The sequence below is a fragment of the Mustelus asterias genome, chromosome 19 (genome assembly GCF_964213995.1).
Source record: "Mustelus asterias chromosome 19, sMusAst1.hap1.1, whole genome shotgun sequence".
NCBI lineage: Eukaryota > Metazoa > Chordata > Chondrichthyes > Carcharhiniformes > Triakidae > Mustelus > Mustelus asterias.
Genome location: NC_135819.1, coordinates 84,539,041 through 84,564,372, shown reverse-complemented (window position 1 = coordinate 84,564,372; position 25,332 = coordinate 84,539,041). Strand labels below are relative to the sequence as shown.

The 25,332-nt window shown below is 44.8% G+C and overlaps 1 protein-coding gene across 1 annotated transcript in view; it reads right to left on the bottom strand.

The window, feature by feature from the left end:
• The window catches only part of LOC144507516 (semaphorin-3E-like), a 335,905-nt gene that overhangs the window by 134,284 nt on the left and 176,289 nt on the right, over positions 1 to 25,332 (bottom strand). Inside the window, exon 6 of the mRNA XM_078234643.1 lies at positions 8,183 to 8,276. Within this exon, the coding sequence (XP_078090769.1) occupies positions 8,183 to 8,276 (94 nt within the window). The remainder of the gene's footprint in view (positions 1 to 8,182; positions 8,277 to 25,332) is intronic.

Sequence of the window (25,332 nt, the reverse complement as noted above, 5' to 3'; positions counted from 1 at the left end):
AAACTATAGAATATAGAATATAGAACAGTACAGCACAGTACAGGCCCTTCAGCCCACGATGTTGTGCCGAGCTTTGTCCGAAACCAAGATCAAGCTGTCCCACTCCCTATCATTCTAGTGTGTTCCATGTGCCTATCCAATAACCGCTTGAAAGTTCCTAAAGTGTCTGACTCCACTATCACAGCAGGCAGTCCATCCCACACCTAACCACTCTCTGAGTAAAGAACCTACCTCGGACATCCCTCCTATATCTCCCACCATGAACCTTATAGTTATGCCCCCTAGTAACAGCTACATCCACCCGAGGAAATAGTCTCTGAACGTACACTCTACCTATCCCCCTCATCGTCTTATAAATCTTGATTAAGTCGCCTCTCAACCTCCTCCGCTCTAAGGAGAAAAGCCCTAGTTCCCTCAACCCTTCCTCACAAGACCTCCCCTCCAAACCAGGCAGCATCCTGGTAAATCTCCTTTGCATTCTTTCCAGTGCTTCCACATCCTGTAAGTTTTGTTTAAGTGACAGTTTTATGAGATTGCAGTATATTTATTTTTCTTCGAAGTGATTTTTCGGTGCCTGTGTGTTTATTTGGACAGGGTTAAAGGGTATGAAATGGATTGAAGGATTCTAGCGGAAATTCTCTCACTGCCTGTGTTTTATTGAAAGCTGCTTGAGCAGGTATGAGGGAGGGAGTAATATTTTTCAAAGGAATTTTGAATGGCTTTCTTTAAAAATCTCATTGGAATTTTTAAGAGTTGCCAGTGTTTTATTTTACTCATTGGTTGTGTACGTCAGTGGGGATGGAACGGGCGTGGAGTTGGGGAACCGCATGGATGGGGCATGAGAGTGTGAGGTGGGGGGGGGGGGGGAAGAGTTGAGAGTGAGGGGATGTAATGGACATGAACATAACTGGGCCAATGGAGGGTTGTCTTCTATCTGCTGACCTCGCCACCTGTGTGCCTCCACCGCCCCCTTGGGTCTGTCTTGGACCCAGATCAGCTTCTCCAACATGAAAATAGAGGGGCAGATTCTTCCAGGATGGAGACAGTCGCAGATTTGGGAAATTTCCCAACTCTTGCTTTGTGTCACCTTGGTGATAAATCCGATACTAAATAGAACACATCACCCAGAGTGATCCAGAGTAATGTCTGACTAAAGTCGTCCCAATCTGCAGAATAATTCAAAATACAACCACTGACACAGAATTAAAATTGGACTCCATCGTGTGTGAAACCAAATCTGAGACAGATTGTTACTGATGTTGTTACTGACGCACTGACTGCTTCCCTCACTTTCACTGCCAGATCATAAAGCAGATTAGAAACAATTTCTCCCAGATTCATGGCTGTACAGCAGTGTGCTGGGATTGTAACACAGGTTACATTATGCAGCATTCTCAGACATAGATCAGTCATAGATATTTGGATAGACAGATACAGATTCATAGGCCAGAGTCACCCCCTCCGGAGTCGATGATTGCTGCTGGGTGAGGAAGATATTTCCATGGTTGAGATGGTTTACCACACGCAATCTGCGAAGAACATGATGAATCACACAGCACGAGTGGGCAGGAAGCCGCCATCTCCACCCTTACTCATGGGGTCAAAGGGATTAGCACCAAGGTTAAAGGGCACCCTAACAGCTGTGAACTCGCTGCGAGCTGGGAGCTCAGGGTTCTGCTGATCACAGTCAGGATGTCACAGACAAATTACAGACATGTTTCAGCAAATCCTCCCTGCAGACTCTCCCCCAGGTCTCCCAGGAAAGGCAGGGGGTGCTGTTTCCCTGGGATGGCAGCAGGAAGCCCTCTGTCTGGCCACAGCACCTGTGGGACCACAGGAGAACCGCCCAGCAGTGCAGGAAGAGGATGAATGACCTGTCATGCTCTTCCAGGGTCAGTGGTGTTATCTACTCGCTGTACATGGACAGTCAGAGGGGCATCATGCAGTGTAAGTGTGTGAGTGCACAGGGATGTCAGACTGGAGTGTGGGTTGCAGGACTCAACAGCAGATGCACTGAATGTGTGGCAGTCACTCCATTCTCTCAATCTTCTGTCAGTTACAGGAAGTCCTGCTTGTTCATCTCTGACTGGGGCGGGTTCAGGAGCTGCTATAGGCACCCATGTTCCTAAACTGCTTGTCACCCAATCAATCCTTCTGTCTGTCTGCAGGACAGGAAATTGTACAACAGGAGGGACTGGGCTAAGAGCAGAGGCGGCCAGCCCGACATCCGAATCCTCTGCCCATTCCAGGAGGAGGCCACAGAACCAGTTGAAGTGAAGGAGGACTGTGTCTATGCTGATGGTGAGATTGGACCATCCCAGAAAGCCAGCAAGGATGCCCCCAGTCTGCAATTGTCAAATGCACCCATAGACTGAGACATTGCTTTAATTAAGGAGCCAACCTCGCATCCACTCAATCATTTTTCCCCCATTCCAGGTAGCAGCGAGTAAAGGGGAAGGCCCACAAGGGAGAACCAACCCCAACCCCACCTCTGAGGATGAAGCCTCAGTGGATGCACCCTCACAGCTTCACCTGCATCCTCCACCAGCACAGAGACATTCTCTTCGGTGGATAAATGTTCTAGAATACTCTGCAGGTCACAATCTGGTGAGCCAGGGTCCTCTCGTGCAAGAGAACACGCGTCAAAGCCATCATGGTCAACAAGGCTCAGCAGTCAGCTCGCTGCCTCTGCCTCAGCTGTGGATATTAGAGCTGAGCCTAGACTTAGCAATAGAAAAATAAAGATCAAGAAGTTTGGAAGGCACACCAGTGGTGTTGATGGAGAGCCATTCCATAAACCTTTCCATAAACCGTTCGCATTTGTAAATATATGTTCACCAGCACAGTTTAGAAGTGTCCTGGATTCTATCTTGCTGCTAGTTGCTCCAAGGGTCATGAGCTTTTAGGATGTGGAATTCAGGCCCAATCAGAGTCTGAAAATGAACAGCAAGACATTCACTTCTCTCACACCATCAACATCGTGATCACTCAATAAGGCCACATGTGCCTGATTAAACATCCATCCATCATCAGTGGTGAGTGGATGGCGTGGGTACACATCATGTAATCCATTTCTTGCAACTCACTGTCTTCTAAGCTCTGGATATGATTTCTACCATCGCTTACAAGGGAAATTAGAAGAAGTATTAGATTTAAAGAATAAGTTTACAAATTGGCAAGAAAAAGCAATAGGCCTGACAATTGGGAGCAGTTCAAAATTCAGCAAAGCAAGGCCAATGGATTGATTAAGGAGGGAAAAACAAAGTGTGAAGTAAGTGTTCGGTTACAGTGAGGGAGAATTTAGCACGGCCAGTGCACCTAACCAGCCCATCTTTCGGACTGTGGGAGGAAACTGGAACAACCGGAGGAAACCCATGCAGACACGTGGAGAATGTGCAGACTCTGCACAGACAGTGACCCAAGCTGGGAATTGAATTCAGGTCCCTGGCACTGTGAAATTACGGGACAGGAACAGATCCTATGGCCCTCCAAGCCTACACCTTTGTGTCATTCGCAAACTTACTAATCAAACCAGTTACATTTTCCTCCAAGTCGTTTATATATATTACAAACAGCAAAGATCCCAGCACTGATCCCTGTGGAATGCCACTTGTCACAGCCCTCCATTCAGAAATGCACCCTTCCACTGCTACCCTCTGTCTTCTATGACTGAGCCAGTTGTGTATTCACCTTGCCAGCTCACCTCTGATCCCATGCGACTTCACCTTCTGCCATGAGGGACCTTGTCAAAGGCCTTACTGAAGTCCATGTAGACAACATCCACTGCCCTACCCTCATCAATCATCTTCATAATTTCCTCGAAAAATTTGATCAAGTTAGTGAGATACGACCTCCCCTTCACAAAACCATGTTGCCTCTTGCTAATACGTCCACTGATTTCCAAGTGGGAGTAAATCCTGTCTCAAAGAATCCTCTCCAATAATTTCCCTACCACTGATGTAAGGCTCACCGGCCTGTAATTACCTGGATTATCCTTGGTGGGTACACTAAACTGGGTGGCAATGTGTGCTGTGAGGAGGATGCTAAGAGACTGCAGGGTGACTTGGACTGGCTGGCTGAGTGGGCAAATACTTGGCAAATGCAAAATAATGTGGATAAATGTGAGATTATCCACTTTGGTGGCAAAAACAGGAAGGAAGATTATTATCTGAATGGTGGCAGTTTAGGAAAAGGGGAGGTGTAACGTGACCTGGGTGCCATGGTGGAACAGTCACTGAAGGTTGGCGTGCAGGTACAGCAGGAGGCGAGGAAAGCTAAAGCCATGTTGGCCTTCATAGCAAGAGGATTTGAGTATAGGAGTAAAGATGTCTTGCTGCAGTTATACAGAGCCATAGTGAGGCCACACCTTGAGTATTGTGTGCAGTTTTGATCTCCTAGTCTGAGGAAGGACATTCTTGCTATTGAGGGAGTCCAGCGAAGGTTCACCAGACTGATTCCTGGAATGGCAGGACTGACATATGAAGAGAGACTGGATAGACTGGGTTTGTACTCACTGGAATTGAGAAGAATGAGAGGGGATCTCATAGAAACATGTAAAATCCTGATGGGACTGGACAGGCTAGATGTGGGAATAATGTTCCCAATGTTGGGGAAGTCTAGAACTAGGGGTCACAGTCTAAGAATAAGGGGTAAACCATTCAGGACTGAGATGAGGAAGAGCTTCTTCACTCAGAGAGTTGTGAACCTGTGGAATTCTCTATCACAGAAAGCTGTTGGGGCCAGTTTGTTAGATATGTTCAAGAGGGAGCTGGACGTGGCCCTTGTGGCTAAAAGGATCAAGGAGTATGGAGAGAAAGCGTGAGTGGGATACTGAAAGTGCATGATCAGCCATGATCATGTTGAATGATGGTGCAGGCTCAAGGGGCCGAATGGCCTACTTCTGCTCCTATTTTCTATGTTTCTATGAAATGGGAGAAGGGGAGATCTGTCCAATCATGTTAGAATTTTATAAGTTTCTATGGGATTCCCTCTCACTTTTCTAAACTCCGGTGAATATAATCCTAACCGACTGAGTCTCTCTCACATGACAGACCTGCCATCGCAACAATCAGCCAATTTAATTCACTTTGTATCCATTTTTTATCAATTCAGGCAATGTGGATGTTGCTGGCTGGGCCAGATTTATTTCCCATTCCTGATTACCCTTGAACTGAGTGGCTTGCTGGGCTATTTCAGAGGGGAGTTAAGAGTCAACCACGTTGCTATGTGTCCGGAATCTCATGTCGGCCAGACTGGTTAAGGGCGGCAGATTTCCTTCCCTGAAGGACATTCGTGAACCAGATGGGTTTTTCTGACACTCGACAATGTTGTCATGGTCATCATGAGACTTTTAATTCCAGATTTTTATTGAATTCAAATTTCACCATAATTGAACAATAAACAATTGATAAGTGGCAACATTGAATGAATCTGGAAACAGGAAACAATGTCTATGGATAATTGATGGGATTTGTGGGCCTGAATTCTCTGGTCAATGGCAGCGCAATAAGTTGTGAGATATTTGGGGAAGTGGATTTTTTTATTCCATCTTGCAGCAGTGTTGAATGCTGGTCTGAAAGAACTGTCAGTAAATAATCTCAGCACTGAGGGAGCAGTGACCCGGTTTCAGAGAGATCAAGCCCATTTTCACAGCCTGTTTGCTTCTACATCACAAATATTCAGATGGAAAAGTATTTGCAGAATAATTGAAGGCTCTCACTGATTGACAGGCCCAGTTATTTGCTGTGACAAAGTGAATCAAATGAGAATGAACCCTCTGATCTGTGAAAACGGCCAGCATCTAAAACCCAATCTTGCAAAGCTTCTCTAACTCGGGAGTCGGACTTTTTATTTTATGGGTGGGTGGCAGGGGGCTGGTGGGGACAGGAGTCATGGGGGGAGGGCGGGGTGGTGTTGGGGGTTGCATGTCCGTCCTGGCAGGAATTCCAACCACAGTTATGACGACACTGACTAAAATTTCAACCCCAGGGTCATTAGCAAGCAGTAGCATCTGACAATGCGTGGATGTATTGGTGTGTGGGGATGTATGTGTGTGTGTGTGTGGGTGTGTGTGTGGGTGTGGGTGTGTGTGGGTGTGTGTAGGTGTGCGTGTGTGTGGGTGGATGTGTGAGTGTGTGTGTGGATGTGTGTGTGTGGATGTGTGAGTGTGTGTGGATGTGTGAGTGTGTGTGTGGATGTGTGTGTGTGGATGTGTGAGTGTGTGCGTGGATGTGTGAGTGTGTGTGTGGATGTGTGTGTGTGGATGTGTGAGTGTGTGCGTGGATGTGTGAGTGTGTGTGGATGAGTGTGTGTGTGTGTGGATGTGTGAGTGTGTGTGTGGATGTGTGTGTGTGGATGTGTGAGTGTGTGCGTGGATGTGTGAGTGTGTGTGGATGAGTGTGTGTGTGTGTGGATGTGTGAGTGTGTGTGGATGTGTGAGTGTGTGCGTGGATGTGTGAGTGTGTGTGGATGAGTGTGTGTGTGAGTTGGTATGGGGCTGATGGGCTGAATGGCCACCTTCACTGTAGGGATTCAATAATTCACACAGATTTTCTCATCTGATCCAACACTGAAATTTTGGGAAGATTTCAGCCCAGCTGTTTGCTCAAACTGACAAGAATCTCAGCATCCAGATCGGAATAAAAACAAGTTACAGAACAAGTTTTCTGATAGAAAAATGGGACAAGGATATTTTTAGAATGAAGCAACGTTGGCTGAATGATTGTATCCCATTGACCACACACTCTCCCACTTTATCCCTTCATCTAAATACAGTGAAATGGTTAATCTCACTGGTCTTGACCAAACATGCAGGAACTGTGAGTTAAAACTTGGCCTAACAGTTCAAAAATTCTAATTCAGCTTTGAAAATGTTTTTAAAAATCGGTAAATAAAAATTATTGGCAATTGGCAGCCAACCACATTCCGCAATGATCTTACTGAATGGTGTCAGGCTCGAGGGGCCAAGTGGCCTACTTGCACCCCCTAATTAATTTGTTCATAAAAGTGACCATGAAATGATCAGATTGTCAAATAGCCAACTGGTTCTCTCCTGTCCTTCAGAGTCACAGGGTGGAAGTTAATTCCCCCCGAGAGGTGAATTCTGAGGCTGGGGAGTTGGCTTAATTGAGCGGGTGGACCCCATCATTCCCAGGCTTTACACCCCCCCACCCTCCCACCATGCCCCCCACCCCGCCGATTAAGACCACGGGCGTGGTCTGTGCGGTCTTTCCATCTGGATACTATTTGAGCCCATCAATTTGTCAATTAATGCTCATTTAAAAGCCTCATCCATTGCTGGCATTCAACCCAGTGGCTGATGGGATCTTTCTATGCAGGGAGACAAACATGCAAAGACACTTAGGCACTCAGTGCTTGATCAAGGGACCTAAGCACTGGGAAAGGGCAGGGGAGGAGAAGGGGGGGGGGGGGGGTGGGGAGGGTTGCGGGGAGGAGGGAGGGTTGCGGGGAGGAGGGGGGGTTGCGGAGAGGAGGGGGTGGGGGGTGGTGGAGGGCTACTGAGAGCCACCTCCTGCAATTTGTCGACCACCTCCCCACCTCATGCTCTCTGTGCCACAGTCACTTGCCTTTCTCCAAGAATCCAACAATGTATCCCAAAGATGGCCCAAAGCTCCCAGAGATCACGGCAATAGGGGTGCCACCAGTATTAAGCACCACACTGCACACACTAAACTCCACCCACAGGGCCTTGTGACACAGATAGAAACACTAGAAAAAGGAAACCGGTTTGTTGACCTCCTGTGACACTCATCCCAAACCAATAAGATTGTCTTGAAGCTGTCCTCTGAAGCAGCCCAGCAATCCCATCAGTCAAATCAAATCACTGCAGCTTTTCAGCAGGTCCAGTCGGTGATCTAACCGCAGACTCTCAGGGCAACAAATCAGGTACGAAACATTCCAGCCTTGCCAGCAAAGCCCACAACTTGAGAATGAATTAAAAAGATCACCTGATAAGCCGACAGTTTTCCAACCACCACTCATGACGTGATGCCTCACTGATGCTCAGTAAGTATCACCCAGAATTCCCACTTCAATCATCTTTCTTGGGAAATTATTTCAGAAATCTATTAGTCTTTGGGTGAATTAAGATCCTATTCCCTGATTTAAATTGTGTTTGGCAACTGAAAGCAGCACTTTTCACTGTTTTTCGAGATTTACTTACCAACCAGAGTAGAGGCACATGGCTTGTTTGGGTCAAAAGGACATTTATTTCGGCCATACTCAACTTGCTGAGATTCTAACTTGAAGATTCGACCCTGCAAATGCAAAATATAAACCTTAATTAACAGTCGAATCAAAGGAAATTGAACCGAGAGTCAGAATTAGCAATATAGAAACATAGAAACTAGAAGCAGGAATAGGCCATTCGGCCCTTTGAGCCTGCTCCGCCATTCATCTTGATCATGGCTGATCATCAGATTCAATATCCTGATCCCCATCTTCCCCCCATATTCCTTGATCCCTTTAGCCCCAAGAGCTATACCTAATTTATTTTTGAAATCACACAATGTTTTGGCCTCAACTACATTCTGTGGTAGTGAATTCCACACATTCACCAGCTTCTGGGTAAAGAAATTTCTCCTCACCTCAGTTCTAAAAGGTTTACCCCTTATCCTCAAACTATGACGCCTAGTTCTGCATTTCCCCACTATTGGAAACATTGTTAGAATTTTATAAGTTTCTATGAGATCCCCTCTCACTCTTCTAAACGGTAGTGAATATAATCCTAACCGACTTAGTCTCTCCTCATATGACAGACCTGCCATCCCAAGAATCAGCCTGGCAAACCTTCACTGTACTCCCTCTATAACAAGGACATCCTTCCTCAGATAAAGACACCAAAACTATTTGCCTTCTTTACTGCCTGCTGTACCGCGCGTTTACTTTCAACGACTGATGCGTGAGGACTCCAAGGTCTTGTTGAGTATCCACCTCTCTCAACTTACACCCAATCAAGTAATAATCTGTTCTTCCTATTATTGCTATTGGATAACGTCACATTTATCCACCTTATATTGCATCTGCCATGCAGATGGCTACTCACTCAGCCTGTCCAAATCACGCTGAAGCACCCCTGCATCCTCCTCACAGCTCACCCTCCCACCGAACTTTTCATCATCTGCAAATTTGGAGATAATACATTCAGTTCTCTCTTCCAAATCATTAATATATAATGTGAACAGTTGGGGTCCTAGCACAGACCCCTGTGGAACCCCACTATTCACTGCCTGCCAATCAGAAAAAGATTCATTTATGCTAACTCTTTGCTTCCTATCTGCTAACCAGATTTCTATCCATCTCAAGCCAAAACCTGCAATCCCATGTGCTTTAACTTTACACTTTACAAGGTCTGTTATGAGTGACTTTATTGAAAGCCTTCTGAAAGTCTAAATAAACCACATCCACTGGCTCTCCTCCATCAACTCTACTAGTTACATCCTCAATAAATTCCAATAGATTCGTCAAGCACGATTTCCCTTTTGTAAATCCATGTTGACTTTGTCCGATTATACCACAGCCTTCCAAATGCCGAGCTGTGAAATCCTTGCTAATGGACTCTAGCAGCTTCCCCAGTACCGACATTAGGCTCACTGGACTATCGTCCCCTCTTTTCTCTCTACCTCCTTTTTTGAATAGCGACCTTACATTAGCTGCCCTCCAATCTGTAGGAACTATTCCAGAGTCCAATGAATTTTGGAAAATAATCACCAATGGATCTACTATTTCCAGGGCCACTTCCTTAAGTACACTGGGATGAAGATGATCAGGATCTGGAGATTTATCCACCTTCAATCCCATCAATTTCCCCAAAACCATTTTCTCTACTAATGCTGATTGCCTTCAGCTCCTCACTAAAACCTGTTTCTCTCAGCACTTCTGGTACATTATTCATGTCTTCCTTTGTGAAGACTGCAGCAAAGTACAAATTTAATTCCTCAGCCATTTCTTTATTCCCCGTTATGAATTCTCCCATTTCTGGCTGCAAGGGGCCGACATTCGTTTTTGCCAATCTTTTTCTCTTCACATATCGATAGAAACCGTTACAGTCAGTTTTTATATAAACACCTCTATGGATCGTCAGTGAGTTCCTGGAGAAAGTAGATAGTAAGAATAATCTCTCAACTCATAACTTTCCAATTATCAAAATTGATGGACAGGAAATCATTCCAGGGAATGTGTAATTCTGCAGTCTGGAGTATGGGGAAACAGAAATTTACCCCGAGATTGTCACATTATTGAAACCTTTATTCTCAGAGAAAAGATCTCAGGTGAATTTTCCAGATGGACAATCTTGTTGTTAAGGTGAAATGTCAGTGGCTACAATCGAGGCAGTTTGAATGGTTGTGATGTCACTGGAGGTGGATCTCGGATTGGAGTGATCGGAATACTTGTTGATTTGAAGACAGATTTGGAATATAAATCAATCAACATTTTTATTTGATTTATTTAACTTTTGTTTAGCCAGATGAATCAATTGAGAACGAATTTTCACTTACAATATCGACTTGGCTAAGAGGTTAATGCCTCAACACCAGAAACAGCACAACAAGCTGATCTTGGGCTTCAACTCTACTTTACTGTCTACTCCCCATATTACTTAATTCCCTGAGAGACCAAAAATCTGTTTGTCCCAGCCCTGCACAACCCTCTGGGGCAGAGAATTCCAAAGATTCACAACTCTTCGAGTGAAATAATTTCTCTTCATCTCAACTCTAAATGATTGCATGCAGTTCAGGTCACCACGCTACCAGAAGGACGTGGAAGCTTTGGAGAGAGTGCGAGGAAGGTTCACCAGGATGTTGCCTGGTCTCGAGGGTGTTGGTTATGAGGAGAGGTTGAATAAACTAGGATTGTTTTCACTGGAAAGACAGAGACTGAGGGGTGACTGGATAGAGGTCTACAAAATTATGAGAGGCATAGACAGGATGGATAGTCAGAGGCTTTTTTCCCAGGGTGGAAGTGTTAATTACACGGGGGCACTGGTTCAAGGTGAGAGGGGGAGCTGTGCGGGGCAAGTTTTTCACGCAGAGAGTGGTGGGTGCCTGGAACGCACTGCCAAAGGAGGTAGTGGCAGCAGACACATTAGCAACATTTAAGAGGCATTGGGTACATAAATAGGGAGGGAATAGAGAGATACAGACCGAGTAAGGGCAGAAGGTTTTTTCTTAGTTTAATTAGAGTATCATGGTTGGCACGGATGGAGGGCCGAAGGGCCTGTTCCTGTGCTGTACTTGTTGTTGTTCTTTGTTCTTTGACTGTCCCTTTATGGTGAGACTTTGCCCCCGTGTTGTGGATTCCCCAGCCTCACGTCATGAGTGGTGGTTGGGAAACAGTCTCTCGGTGTCTACCCTGTCAAACCCCTTCAGAATCTTGAGTGTTTCAATGAGGTTAACTCTCCTTCTTCTCACCTGCAGAATTTATAGACCCAATATTTCAGTACAATTAACCTGTAAAACATTTCAGTGAACAGATTAAATTATTTTATCCCCATAAACAGCATGAAAATGCCACAGGAATATTTTTGATATTCTTTTTCCAAACACCTCTCATTAAATGACTTGCACCAACAGACCACGATGCCACTGAGTGAATGGAGATTGCTTTGATTTCCTGGTATGGTTTATGCGGTTTTAGTTGAAATATGTTCCACGGATAGGTCTGAATTGTCATGCAACCGAAAGTTATCCATAGTGGAAGCACTGAAGGTTAACCTCGTGCCTCACCCTATACTGATAGATTGCTCAGTTGCTTCATGTTGATAATGCTTTTCCAAGGATAATCAGTGATTTATTTCATTGCTCAGTTGCCTGGGTTGTTTTGGAGGGTTTACCTCCCACATGTTTTCTATAAAGCAACATTTGCAAAGATGACTCTGTGGGCTTTATTTTAGTGTGTTCCTTAGGAACTAAATTAAAGCAAATATAAGCCAGAGAAATGTTTGTTTATTTCCAAGCCTTCTTTAAGTAGAACAACATGGTTAATAGTTTCTGATGTTTAAGACTTTCCTCCACCATTCAAATGATATTTCAGAATCTTATTAACATTAACATTTGTCACCTTACATTGATATTGTATTTGAAGAACTGCAGAATAGGGGAGAAATTGTCATGATGTGCTTGCATTAAACACCTAGCTGCGATTTTAGCTGATAAAGACAAATAAATTTAAAACTACCATTAAAACAGCCAAGGGAGGAATTACTTTCTGTTTGGAAGAAGCAGCAACTTTTCTTAATCAATGTTGGAGCACACGTTGTTTAAGCTGCGATGAATCATCTACTGGGTTCTGACTGAAGAACGTTGCAAATGCTTCAGCCTCGTATTTCGCACTGATGTATTGGGTTCTTCCATCACCTCTTCCTCAAGTTAATTGTTTAATTATCCATTGCCATTCGTGACTGCATGTGACAGGTTTACGGAACTTTGATTTCATCCATTGGGTATGGGATCAGTTAGTTCTGCTTGCCACACGCTGTTTCCATTGTTCAGCATTGATGTAGTCTAGTGCTGTTGCTTTGCCAGGTTTTTAGCAGTGCCTGGTGCTGTTCCTGATCTGTTGTTGAGCACTCCTCATTGATTCTGCAGCTTGGTGCTGATGGTCGAGTGGGGGATATGCTGGGCCATGAGGTTACAGCTTGTGGCCAAGAACAATTCTCCTGCTGCTGATGGCCCAGTGTCTAATGGATGGCTGAACTGAATCTATCCCATTTAGCCTCCACAACATGATGGAGTTCATCCTCAATTTGAAGCCAGGACTTCATCACCACAAGCACTGTGTATCACTCAGATTAATACTTTCATGGACAGATGCATCTCCGACAGATGGATTGACGATTGGGAGGTCAAGTTTTTTCCTCTTGATGGTTCCATGAGCATCTTCTACAGACTCAGTCTAGCAGCAATGTCCTTCATTGAAGTTCCCCATGGTTCATTCTGTGCCCTGTTTGCCTCAGTGTTCCTTCCAAGTGGTGTCCAACATGTACGAGTACTGATTCATTAGCTATGAGGACATGATGGGTGGTACTGAGCAGAATGCTTCCTTGCCCATGTTTTACTTAATGCCATGAGACTTCATGGAGCCTGGAGTCAATGTTGAAGACCCCCAAGGCAACTCCTTGCTGACTGTATACCACTGTGTCGCCATCTTTGCTATGTCTGTCTTGCTGGTGGGACAGGACATACTCAGGAATGGTGTTGGTGGTATCTGGGACATTATCTGTAAATCTAATTCCGTGAATATGACTCTGTCAGGCTGTTGCTTGACAAGTCTGTGAGACAGCTCTCCCAATTTTAGTACAAATCCCAGATGTTAGTGAGGAAGTCATTCGTTACTGGGTTGACTGAGGATGGTTTACAATGACCTTCCTGGTGCCGGCTGGTCTATCCGATTTTATCCCTTTTCAATTTGTCAACGGTGGTTTGATATAACAGAGTGGTTTCCTACGTCATTACACAGGGCACTTCTGAATCAATCACTCTGTCCCTGATGGCAACATGGGAGCCTGATTATTATATTCAAAGTTGGATTTCTGGCAGATATTGTAAAAACCTCGATGGACAGCAGATTAAACCACATCCCACTGAAGGACAGTGGAATCAGAGCATGGAAGCTTAAAATCCAGTCTGCTTTGTTATCAGCGTCAGCTGAGCTTCTTTCACTTCATAACACTGGAATAATAGAATCTTACAGTGCAGAAGGAGGCCATTTGGCCCATCGAGTCTGCACCGACCACAATCCCATCCAGGCCTTACCCCATAACCCCATTTATTTACCCTAGCTAGCCCCCTGACATTAAGGGGCAAAGTTGCCATGGCCAATCAACCTAACCCACACATCTTTGGACTGTGGGAAGAAACTGAAGCACCCACACAGACATGAGGAGAACATGCAAAGTCCACACAGACAGTGACCCAAGCCAGAAATTGAACCCGGATTCCTGGCGTTGTGAGGCAGTAGTGCTAACTATTGTGCCACCGTGCTGTAGAGTTACTGCCGAACAAAGAAATTGAGCTATGCCAAGGGTTGTCCATGGATGTCAGTGAGCCTAGTTCATCCTCAGAATGTGAGCATCACTGGCTAGGCAAACATTTATTACCCACCCCCAACTGGCCTTGAGAAGGTGGTGATGAACTGCCTTCTTGAACTGCTGCAGTTCGCATGGTGTAGTTTCACCCACAGTGCTGTTATGGAGGGAGTGACAGGAATGGGCGGCATGGTGGCACAGTGGTTAGCATTGCTGCCTCACAGTTCCAGGGTCTCGGGTTCAATTCCAGCCTTGGATCACTGTCTGTGTGGAGTTTGCACGTTCTCCCTGTATCTGTGTTGGTTCTCTCTGGGTGTTCTGGTTTCCTCCCACAGTCCAAAAATGAGCAGGTTAGGTAGATTGGTCATGCTAAATGTGTGGGGTTACAGGGATAGGGCAGAGAGGGATGGGCCTGGATTAGATGCTCTTGCAGACACAAAGGGCCAAATGGCCTCCTTCAGCACTGAAGAGGTTCTCTGATTCTATGATATGCCTGAAAGCTTCAGAATCCAGTCAGTTTCCTGGCTTCATTATTGGTATAGGGTTCATTTGAATTTGGTCATCGGACCTTATGTAGTTGGAAACTACTCACAATGGTTGAAGCGTTGGTTGTTTGTTATTAAGGAATGAGTCTAGCCGCACTGAGTTCCATAAACCCCATTCTTTAATGTTTTACCCAATGTGATATTCGAGAATAACAATGTATTCAGAAGATTGATTTGCAATTCATTTTCGATGCAACTCAGGTTACTGAGGCTTACCATTGAAAAGGATGGATTAAGTTTTCACATGTTTCCTATCATCCACCCCTAAAAAACACTTTGCACAATTAAATTCCTAAACTGTAGAGTAATTCTCCATTTAAAATGTCTGAGCAACACAATTTTCATGTTGGTAAAAAAGATTATAGAAAAAAATGGTCCATAAAGGGACATTAACCGTTCAGACAGCAGAATGATATCACTGAGAATACAATTCTTGAAAATGAGTTTCAGATTCTTATGAAAAGGCAAATAACCAAAGGGTGTTGGGAGAGAGTCCATAAATCATTCGCTATTCCCACTCAATAACAGATATTTCTCATTTGGAACTGAAATATAAATATTGAGATTCTAGCTTGATTATATTCAGCCAATGCCATGTTCCGTGGCTTTATTACTTTACAAAAATTATCATATCAATCTCTATTGGACACACAAAGAACAAAAAGAACAAAGAAAATTACAGCACAGGAACAGGCCCTTTGGCCCTCCAAGCCTGCACCGACCATGCTGCCCGACTGAACTAAAACCCCCTGCCCTTCTGGGACCATATCCCTCTATTCCCAGCCTATTCATGTATTTGTCAAGACTCCCCTTAAAAAAACATTTTGAAATGTTTTTCAGGCTGGGACCAAGGTTTGGAGAATTATGCCTTAAATTTTAGAATTACAAACCTATAAACATCATGAACTGAATGTTCCAGCATTCTTGCCCAATTCTCTAATCTAGTCTCCAGTAAAATGATTCTCACAGAATTCATCCTCACCTGATGCTAATAAACACAGAATAATAGCTACAAGACAATCAATTCCAATTCTATTTCTTCTTTCTATAATTCTCTCCCCACACCTACTGGTGTTCTGAGGCAGGTTTTTGTCTGTTTCCAACAGCTAGTTATTCCTGAAGAAACTCGCCAGACTGTCACCAGAACAAGACAAGCAAGCAGTTTGTATACTTAGAACATAGAAAAACTACAGCACAAACAGGCCCTTCAGCCCACAAGTTGCGCCGGTCATGTCCCTACCTACCTAGGCCTATAGATACGCTTATCTATAACCCTCAATCCTATTAAGTCCCATGTACTCATCCAGAAGTCTCTTAAAAGACCCTATCGAGTTTGCCTCCACCACCATTGACGGCAGCCGATTCCACTCACCCACCACCCTCTGAGTGAAAAACTTACCCTTGACATCTCCTCTGTACCTACTCCCCAGCACCTTAAACCTGTATCCTCTTGTAGCAGCCATTTCAGCCCTGGGAAAAAGCCTCCGAGAATCCACCCGATCTATACCTCTCAACATCTTGTACATCTCTATCAAGTCACCTCTCATCCTTCGTCTCTCCAAGGAGAAAAGACTGAGCTCCCTCAACCTATCCTCATAAGACATGTCACCCAATCCAGGCAACATCCTTGTAAATCTTCTCTGCACCCTTTCAATAATTTCTACATCCTTCCTGCAATAAGGCGACCAGAACTGAGCACAGTACTCTAAGTGGGGTCTGATGAGGGTCTTATAAAGTTGCATAATTATCTCCTGACTCCTAAACTCAATCCCTCGATTGATGAAGGCCAGCACACCATACACCTTCTTAACCACCTCCTCTACCTGCGAAGCTGATTTAAGAGTCCTATGGACCCGGACCTCAAGGTCCTTCTGATCCTCTACACTGCTAAGAGTCTTACCCTTGATATTATACTCCTTCGTCCCATTTGACCTGCCAAAATGTACCACTACACATTTATTCGGGTTGAAGTCCATCTGCCACTTCTCCGCCCAGTCTTGCAGCCTGTCTATGTCACGCTGCAGCTTCTGACATCTCCAAACTATCCACAACACCACCAACCTTCGTGTCGTCGGCAAACTTACCAACCCATCCCTCCACTTCCTCATCCAGGTCATTCATGAAAATGACAAACAGCAAGGGTCCCAGAACAGATCCCTGGGGCACTCCACTGGTGACCAACCTCCATTGAGAAAAAGCCCCATCTACAACCACTCTCTGCCTTCTGCAGGCAAGCCAGTTCTGGATCCACAAGGCAACAGCCCCTTGGATCCCATGCCCTCTCACTTTATCGAGAAGTCTTGCATGGGGTCCTTATCAAATGCCTTGCTGAAGTCCATGTAAACCACATCTACCACTTTTCCTTCGTCAACGTGTTCCGTCACACTTTTGCAGCTTTTGACCAACACCATGTGAACAGGAGCAGCTAGGTTTTAACTTATAGAATTTTGGTAATCCCAGGGCCTAATTTTCATAAGTACACTTCACATTTGTCACATGACAAAGCAATCTTATAGAAGGGGCCTTAGTTAGCAGTGAGCTTTCTTGATTACACATGTAATGGGCCAAATATCATCTTCAGGAATAGGTAAAGGAGGCCTCTAGTTTGTCCTTAAAATGACAGACAATACACTTCCCAATGGAGAATGCTTACCTCCTCCTGCCTATTCTATTGGAATATCAACCCAAGCAGCAATTGAAAAGGTTACAAAGAATGTTGACAAAGTGACTACCAGTTAGATATTTCCTTGGTTTTGGAGAGCCAGTGATTAGGGGTCAACAAGGGAGTAAAGAGACAGTTTACAAGAAATGTCTTTAACACTGTGTCCATTGGACCACAGCACACTTTATCACAGGAAATATAATTTACTGTCCTCACCTGGTCGGGCTTGTGTGATGTCAGGTCCACAAAAATGCGATTGGTTGTTAACTGCTCTCAGCAAGCCACTCAGTTCAAGGGCTATTAGAGATGGGCAATAAATGCTGGCCTGGCCTGGAATGGCCTGGCCTGGAATGGCCTGGCTTGGATGATGCTGGACTCTTGTGAATTAATAGAAAAATGTCTACTAATGTTTCAATTTGTTCCCTTTTCCATTTATGAAATCCAGATGTTCTGTTCTGATCAATGACATGTTCCAAATCTCGGTGAAAAATTTTCATTGACTGTTGTTCTTGTTATTGGTTTCCCAATTGACATATAAAGAGAGACTGTATGTTACTGGCCAGGTGGTGTTGGAGAGGGAGCGTGTGGTGCCCAGCATGCACTTCTGGTCTTCCAGGACCTGTGGACACTGCGGGGGGTGAGGGGCATCGCCATGTCCCCCCCCCCTCCCCCCCCCCCCCCCCCCCCCACCCCCACCCCCACCCCCATGGCCCCGGAGTGACATTTTAATTTAATTCAATAGGATTCCTTTCAAAAATGTATACTTTGTTACAGAGCCCCTCCAGTGATCAGCAAGATTTTATTCTAAACTAATTAACTATTTGATGACTGGAGAATCTTACAGGAGGAGGCTTTTTGGGCCACTGTGTATGTGTGGCAGCGCTTTGGAAAGGCTATCCAATTAATCCCATTCCCAAGCTCTTACCCTATCGCCCTGCAATCTTTCCCCTTCAACTATTTCTCCAGTTTCCTTTGGAAAGTTATTAATGAATCTGCTTCCATCAACCTTTCACGCAGCGCATTCCAGATCACAACAACTCGCTGCGTTAATAATTCTTCTCATCTCCTGAAGGCTCTTTCTTTCAATTGTTTTAATCTGTCTGCCAGCACAAACTGTTTCTCCACATTCATTCAATCAAATTTGACTGCCTCTATTAAAACTCCCCATAAAGCTATCTTTTCTAAAGAGAAGTCCAGTTTTTCCATTTGGTTGAAGTCCTTTGTCACTAGAATCACTCTACTAAATCTGCTCTGTATCCTTTCCAAGGCCTTGACATCCTTCTTAACATGTGATGCCCAGAATTGAATATAAGACTTCAGTAATGATCTATAAAAGTTTAATGTAACTTCTTCTGTTGTGTATTCTATTAGCGGGATTTCCTGACACCTCCCCCCCATGCTGTGTTTTGCAGCGGTAACCTGCCATTGGTAGCTGGTGGGAGCTTCTGGTCCTGCCTCTGTCAGTGGGTTTTCCAATGTTCACAGCCTCCCCTCTTCCCTGCCAGGGAGCCCAAGGCGGGGGAGGTTGGGGATCACCGTCAGCAGGACTGGAACATTCCTGTACTGGCTGAGGTTATTCACGAAGGCCCCACCTCTCAACCTTGCCCCTCGCCTGAGGTGTGGTGACCCTCGGGTTAAATCACCGCCAGTCAGCTCTCCCCTTCAAAGGAGAGAACTGCCGAAGGTCATCTGGGACTATGACGACTTTACCTCACCGTGAAATTAAAATATATTCAAAAACTGTGCTACTGTCAACAATCATATTCAGTGAAGGATTTTGCGAGGTGTTTAGCATGAAGGTAATGAATTTGCAGCTTTTGTTTATCTCCTGCTGTACTGTAGCTTTCAATGTGACCAACCTGCATCATTAAAAGCTCTGGAAGCAGGATCAATACAAGCAGCAAGATTAGAGGGTGAGGGCTCCAAATGACAACATTAAATCATGAATATTTTCAAAGCAGGGAACTACATTATTAAGAACTGAGTCTTTCCTTAATTTAAACTGGAATGCTGCTGTAGTTATCAGCAGGAATTATTGCCCATTGATAGACTGTTCCTTACAGATATTGAGAACAGCCCAAGACAGGAAAGCAATTCACCAAGAAAGAGAAAGAAAGCAATAAGCTGTTCTGCACTCCCAGCCTGCTCCAACCTTGAGCAAGATCGATTATTAAGATCAGCAAAACACTTTGAAATGTTCTTTCTAGAACTGCTAATCTTTCTTTTCTGGATATTTATTTAACTTGACGTGTACATTTCGAATACAACCAAAGTGCTTACAAGAAACTACTTGATGTGACAGCCACTCTAATAGCTTTGCAAGTGACTGTCAGTGTTGTAAATTTATATACAGCACCTTCAGGAAGGAAATATTTAACTTAGATTAGCACCTTTCACAGAAAAAATCCAACTCACAAAATCAAGCGGCCTGATCATAAATCATTGGTGACTTTGAATGAACCTTGCTCATGTACACGAACCTCGCTCATGTACACGAACCTCGCTCATGTACACGAAACAATACTTTTCACTGTATACTAATACATGTGACAATAATAAATCAAATCCAATGAAATCAAATCAAATGTGCTCCAATTTTCTTTGTTCTAAATCGGGACCTGATTGCTGATGATCAGCTACCCATCTCTGCCAGGATGGAGCTGCTCAAACTCCACCTCAGGCAGGAATGCTTGTGGGAGGCCATACTTTGGGAAGTCGCCCTGATCTCAGAGTTTCTCAAATTCCCCTCCCCTAACCTCAGGAGCATCCACATTGGCAAGTGGGAGAAAGAACATTTCTTGACCTGTGCTGTCTGCTTCAGGCGTGAAAATCCAGCCTCAGGTATCAGAAAGACCATCAGGATAACACGACAGATTCACAGCTCTGTAATCGATGGCTCTGCTTCCATGTTGAACCTAATTCCCATCGCCAATCTCAACAATACGGTAAGTATTCAGTTGAATCTGGTCTGACCCATCACTGCCAGTCACAGATTTCCACAAACTGGACTGGGTCTGAATATGATCATTGTAATTTATCAAATTGATCGGATATTCATCAGCTTTTTCGGTCATTAATACTTTCAGATGTATTTATTACAGAACAAGCTTCTCCACTTGGTTTTCACAATGAAATGTCAGTATCAGCTGAAGAGGAAATCCATACGCAACTTGCATTGCCATTTTTACCGGCTTTTTCCATGTTCCATCAAAAACCATTCTTCACATCAGAGTGTTTTTTGTAATGTGCTGTTAGATCAATGTGTATTATAGATATTTGCTAAGGTAAATTTTCCCCTGTAAGAAATGGGCATTTTATTGATTGTGAGTAGATACTTCACTGCTTCTGAGTGTGTTACGGCTACATTACATTAAACTGATGAATGTCTGGGAAAATATTGCCTTAAAGGTTAATCGTAACTGATTATTTATGATTTTGGTAATTTCAGTGGACGGGGCAGACAAGAGTTACTTGCCAAATCTCTTCTTGAACTCATACATCTCCTGTGAGTGGCTGTGAGCTGTGACAAGATGGACTGAACTTATTATGTTGATAAAAGTTACTGCAATAGCAATCTAATAACGTTGCTGCACAAAATAACGTAAACTAATCGTGCATTTTCCTTCTGTTTGTTGAAAGAACAAAAGCCTGGTGTTCAGACTGACAGTCCTTATTGTACCTTTTACCAGACCTTATCCTGATCTACCTTGGCACCTATTGTCAGATAAACTCTCCCTCCCTATCTTAAAGTGAAGTGACTTGTATATGGCATCCCTCTTGGGGATTTGGATTCGACACAATCAACTGCTCAGACTTTAGTCTAACAGTTTAGGATATCACTTTATCCCCTTCATGTGCTTGTGCTTTGTAAAATACTCCAGCCGAGATTATAAACCTGTATCTATTACATGTTGTGTTAGAAAAGGGGGATATAGAAAGGTAATCACTCTATGACCATCACCAATGTTACATACGGACATATGAATAAGAGGCAGGTGCAGGCCATTCAGCCCCTTGAGCCTGCTCTGTCATTTAATCAGTTACGGTTGGTCAGATAGTAACTTCAAATCTTTATCTCCCCTAACCCCCGATAATGTAACACCCCGTACTTACCAAGAATGTATACAACTCTGCCTTAAATATGTTCAATAACTCTTCTCAGGAAGAGAATTCCAAAGACTCAACCCTCAGGTTCTTTTTTAACCTCACCTCCAATTTAAATGGGTGACCCCTTATTCCTTTTTCCCAGCGCTTTGCACTACTGTTTCTTTTTCCCACTCAATCATTCACAATCTGTATGGCCCGTTGGGTGCAATAACAATTCAGTTGTGCCACAAGTTTCACATTCTGTCTGCCTTCTTGCCAGCTCTATATTGGGAAAAGGTTTTATTAACACAGAGCCTACACTTCAGACAACCCACACTCAGGTAGTAGTGTGACACACACCACTTGTTACATCTTGCAAACCTGAAAATGACTAATTTATGCCTGTTACCCAGCCAATTTCTATCCACGCCAATCTGTTACCCCCTACACCACGAGCTTTTATTTTCTGCAATAACCTTTAATGTGGCACTTTATCAAATGCCTTCTGGCAATCAAAGTCCAGTACATCCACTGGTTCCCCTTTATCCACAGCACATGTTACTTCCACAGTGAACTCCAATAAGTTGGTTAAACGTGATTTCCCTTTCACAACCCATGTTAATTCTGCTAATTTCTCTTTGACAACTGTTAAGTTAGCGGGTCTGAAGTTACCCACTTACTGTCTCCCTCCTATTTTGAATAATGGAGTTACATTTTCTAGCTTCCAATCTAATGGGATCTTCCCTAAATCTGGGAGTTTTGGAAAGTTAAAATCTTCTTTGCTTAAGACTGTGAAGGAAGAAAACTTGCATTTATGTAGTGCCTTTCACAATTTCTGCAAATCACAATGTTCTTATCAACCAAAAAACTAATTTTATGTTCACTCATTGGGTGGTATTTTACCCCATTTTCAAACTCAGAATCCTGCCAACACCAATAGCAGGAAGACCCACCAAATATTCAGCCTCTTTTACCATTTTTTCCCATGTGTTTCACCCCATTTTCGTGGCGGCTTACCTCTGATTTGCTCACCCTGGTAAAACTTAATTTCTGCAATCAATGGGGTGCTCCTTTCAAACGCCTCCCCAGCACTTGTTCCAAATCCAGTCGGGAGGAAAGCTGTGAGGAAGACAGTGCATGTTTCACGGAGGGAGCCCTCACCAAAATTCTGGAGGCGTGACATCCTCGACCTGCAAGCGGCCAGACATCAAACAAGCAAGGTGACCAACCCTGCCTGAGAGGCTGTGGCTGCGATAGGGATTGCCAGCTCGTTCCATAAGAGAACAGGGCTACAGTGCCATAAGAAGATGAATGACTATCTTCATGCAGCCACGGTAAGTCCACCTCCTCATGTCTCCCGCAGCAACCCTTAACACACACTTCATAGCTCCACATTGATCTCAACCCCAGCTACCTCACAGGGTCCCAAAAACCACCATGTCGCCATTCCCCCCCTCGCTATCCATGGTCCCCCATTTGCTCCTCACATCCCCACCCGGTGTGAGCAGTCACAGTCAGCCAGAGTCATGCCTGGGCTGCAAACCCTAATGTTTTCTGAGGAGACTGCCATCGATCGGGCAAGCAAGGAGTCGGACCACACCTGTGCAGAGGGCGAGGTGGCGGCAAGAGACAAAACTGAGAATCCCCAACACAGCCAGACATGGTGCAGGCCTCACCTGAGTTAACTTTCTCCCATCAGTTCTGCCCCTATCCCACACTAATGCGTCTCACTTCCCTGGCAGGTCAATCAATTGGCCAGCCCGGTCCATCCTCGTGCTCTCTGGAGGCCACAAACCCGAGCAGATTCCATGGAAACATCTCAGAGACAAGCATCAAAGAGGTGTCACAGCTGTCACCGCACCCTCCACCAGCGCATATACTGCGGCTCGTGGCTAGGATCTGTGCGCGGGGAGATGCAACTATCGCAGATAGTTTCCCGGGAAACGGGCATAATGAGCCTTGCTCGGTCACAGATGATTTGGACATTGAGGGAGTGATATTCTGCACAATTCACAAATAGCTCCCCGTGCTGCCTGGGGAGCACAGGGCCACTTGGGCAGAGTCAATGGCAGCCTGCACCAGGGGCATGCCTACTATGAGTGCAAAGCCTGTGGCCCTGGCATTCCGGCTCACCTGGTCCCAGTCCAAGTTTATGAACATATGGGCACTCACAAATAACACATCCATTGCCTCCCGATGCACTTGTATGCAGCAGACTGGAAGATATCACACAGGTCACCCATGCAGCCCTTAAATGAGCCACTGGCATAAAGTTTCAGATCAACAGTGACTTTCAGGACCAAGACAATGGGTGACCTCCCAGTCCATGTGGTGCCAGCTCTTCCATCACCTGGCACAGGTAGTCCACTGTCTTCAGGATATTTTCTCTGGCACTGGACCTCTGACATTTGCAGGTAGGAAGTTGTACAGTGGTAGACCCATGGCCGGCGGTAGCTCCTGCAAGTCTCCACCATCTGTGGCCTTGCTCCTGTAAGATCACCGGGCCCTGCCTCCCCCCCTCCTCTGCAGGATGCTGGTCCTGGCTGCATTCAGTCTCACATCAATGTCACTGCTGATTAATCACAAACAAAATGTTTGCTGGCTCCATGATTCGTTCAAATCAAAAACTGAAAGGAAGAGAACATCAACGTGAGTAATGAGGCTTTCTGACAATGCCCTGACCCACAATGCTCTCAGCATCTGGGACATCCACCCATGGGCATCCCCTGAGGTTTTCTTTTCTTTGTTTTTATTCATTTATTGCCCTCTCTCTCAGTGGACATTTAAAAATCAACCACATTGCTGTGGATCTGGAGTCACATATAGGCCAGACCATAGAATCATAGAATCATGCAGTGCAGAAGAGGCTATTCAGCCCATCGAATCTGCAACAACACGCGAGAAACACCTGACCTCCCACCGAAGCCCATTTACCAGCACTTGGCCCTTGAATGTTATGGCGTGCCAAGTACTCATCCAGATACTTTTTAAAGGATGTGAGACAACCCACCTCTACCATCCTCTCAAGCAGCCCATTCCAGACCATCACCATCCGCTGGGTAAAAAACGTCTTTCCTCACATCCCTCCTAAACTTGGTTATCTCAGGGACAGGATTGGATACTTCAAGTGCCGGGTTTCAGATGTGTCAGGAGGGACAGGGAAGGAGGCAAAAGAGGTGGGGGAGTGGCACTGTTGATCAGGGATAGTGTCACGGCTGTAGAAAAGATGGACGCCATGGAGGGATTGTCCACGGAATCTCTGTGGGTGGAGGTTCGCAACAGGAAGGGGTCAATAACTTTACTGGGTGTTTTCTATAGGCCGCCCAATAGTAGCAGGGATGTGGAGGAGCAGATTGGGAAGCAGATCCTGGAGAGATGTGATAATAACAGAGTGGTCGTGATGGGAGATTTTAATTTCCCAAATATCGATTGGAATATCCCTAGGGTAAGGGGTTTAGATGGGGTGGAGTTTGTTAGGTGTGTTCAGGAGGGCTTCCTGACACAGTATGTGGATAAGCCTACAAGAGGAGAGGCTGTACTTGATTTGGTATTCGGGAATGAACCTGGGCAGGTGTCAGATCTCTCAGTGGGAGAGCATTTTGGGGATAGTGATCATAACTCTATCTCCTTTACATTAGCATTGGAGAGAGATAGGATCAGTCAAGCTAGGAAAGTGTTTATTTGGAGTAAGGGAAATTATGAGGCTATTAGGCAGGAAATTAGAGGCATAAATTGGAAGGAGGTTTTCTCAGGGAAATGTACAGAAGAAATGTGGCAAATTTTCAAGGAAAATCTGTCTGGAGCTCTGCACAGCAATGTTCCAATGAGACAGGGGAGTTATGGTAGGTTACAGGAACCATGGTGCACGAAAGCTGTAACGAATTTAGTCAAGAAGAAAAGAAAAGCCTCCAAAAGGTTCAGGGAGCTAGGTAATGTGAGAAATCTAGAAGAGTATACGACTAGTAGGAAGGAACTTAAGAGGGAAATTAGAAGAG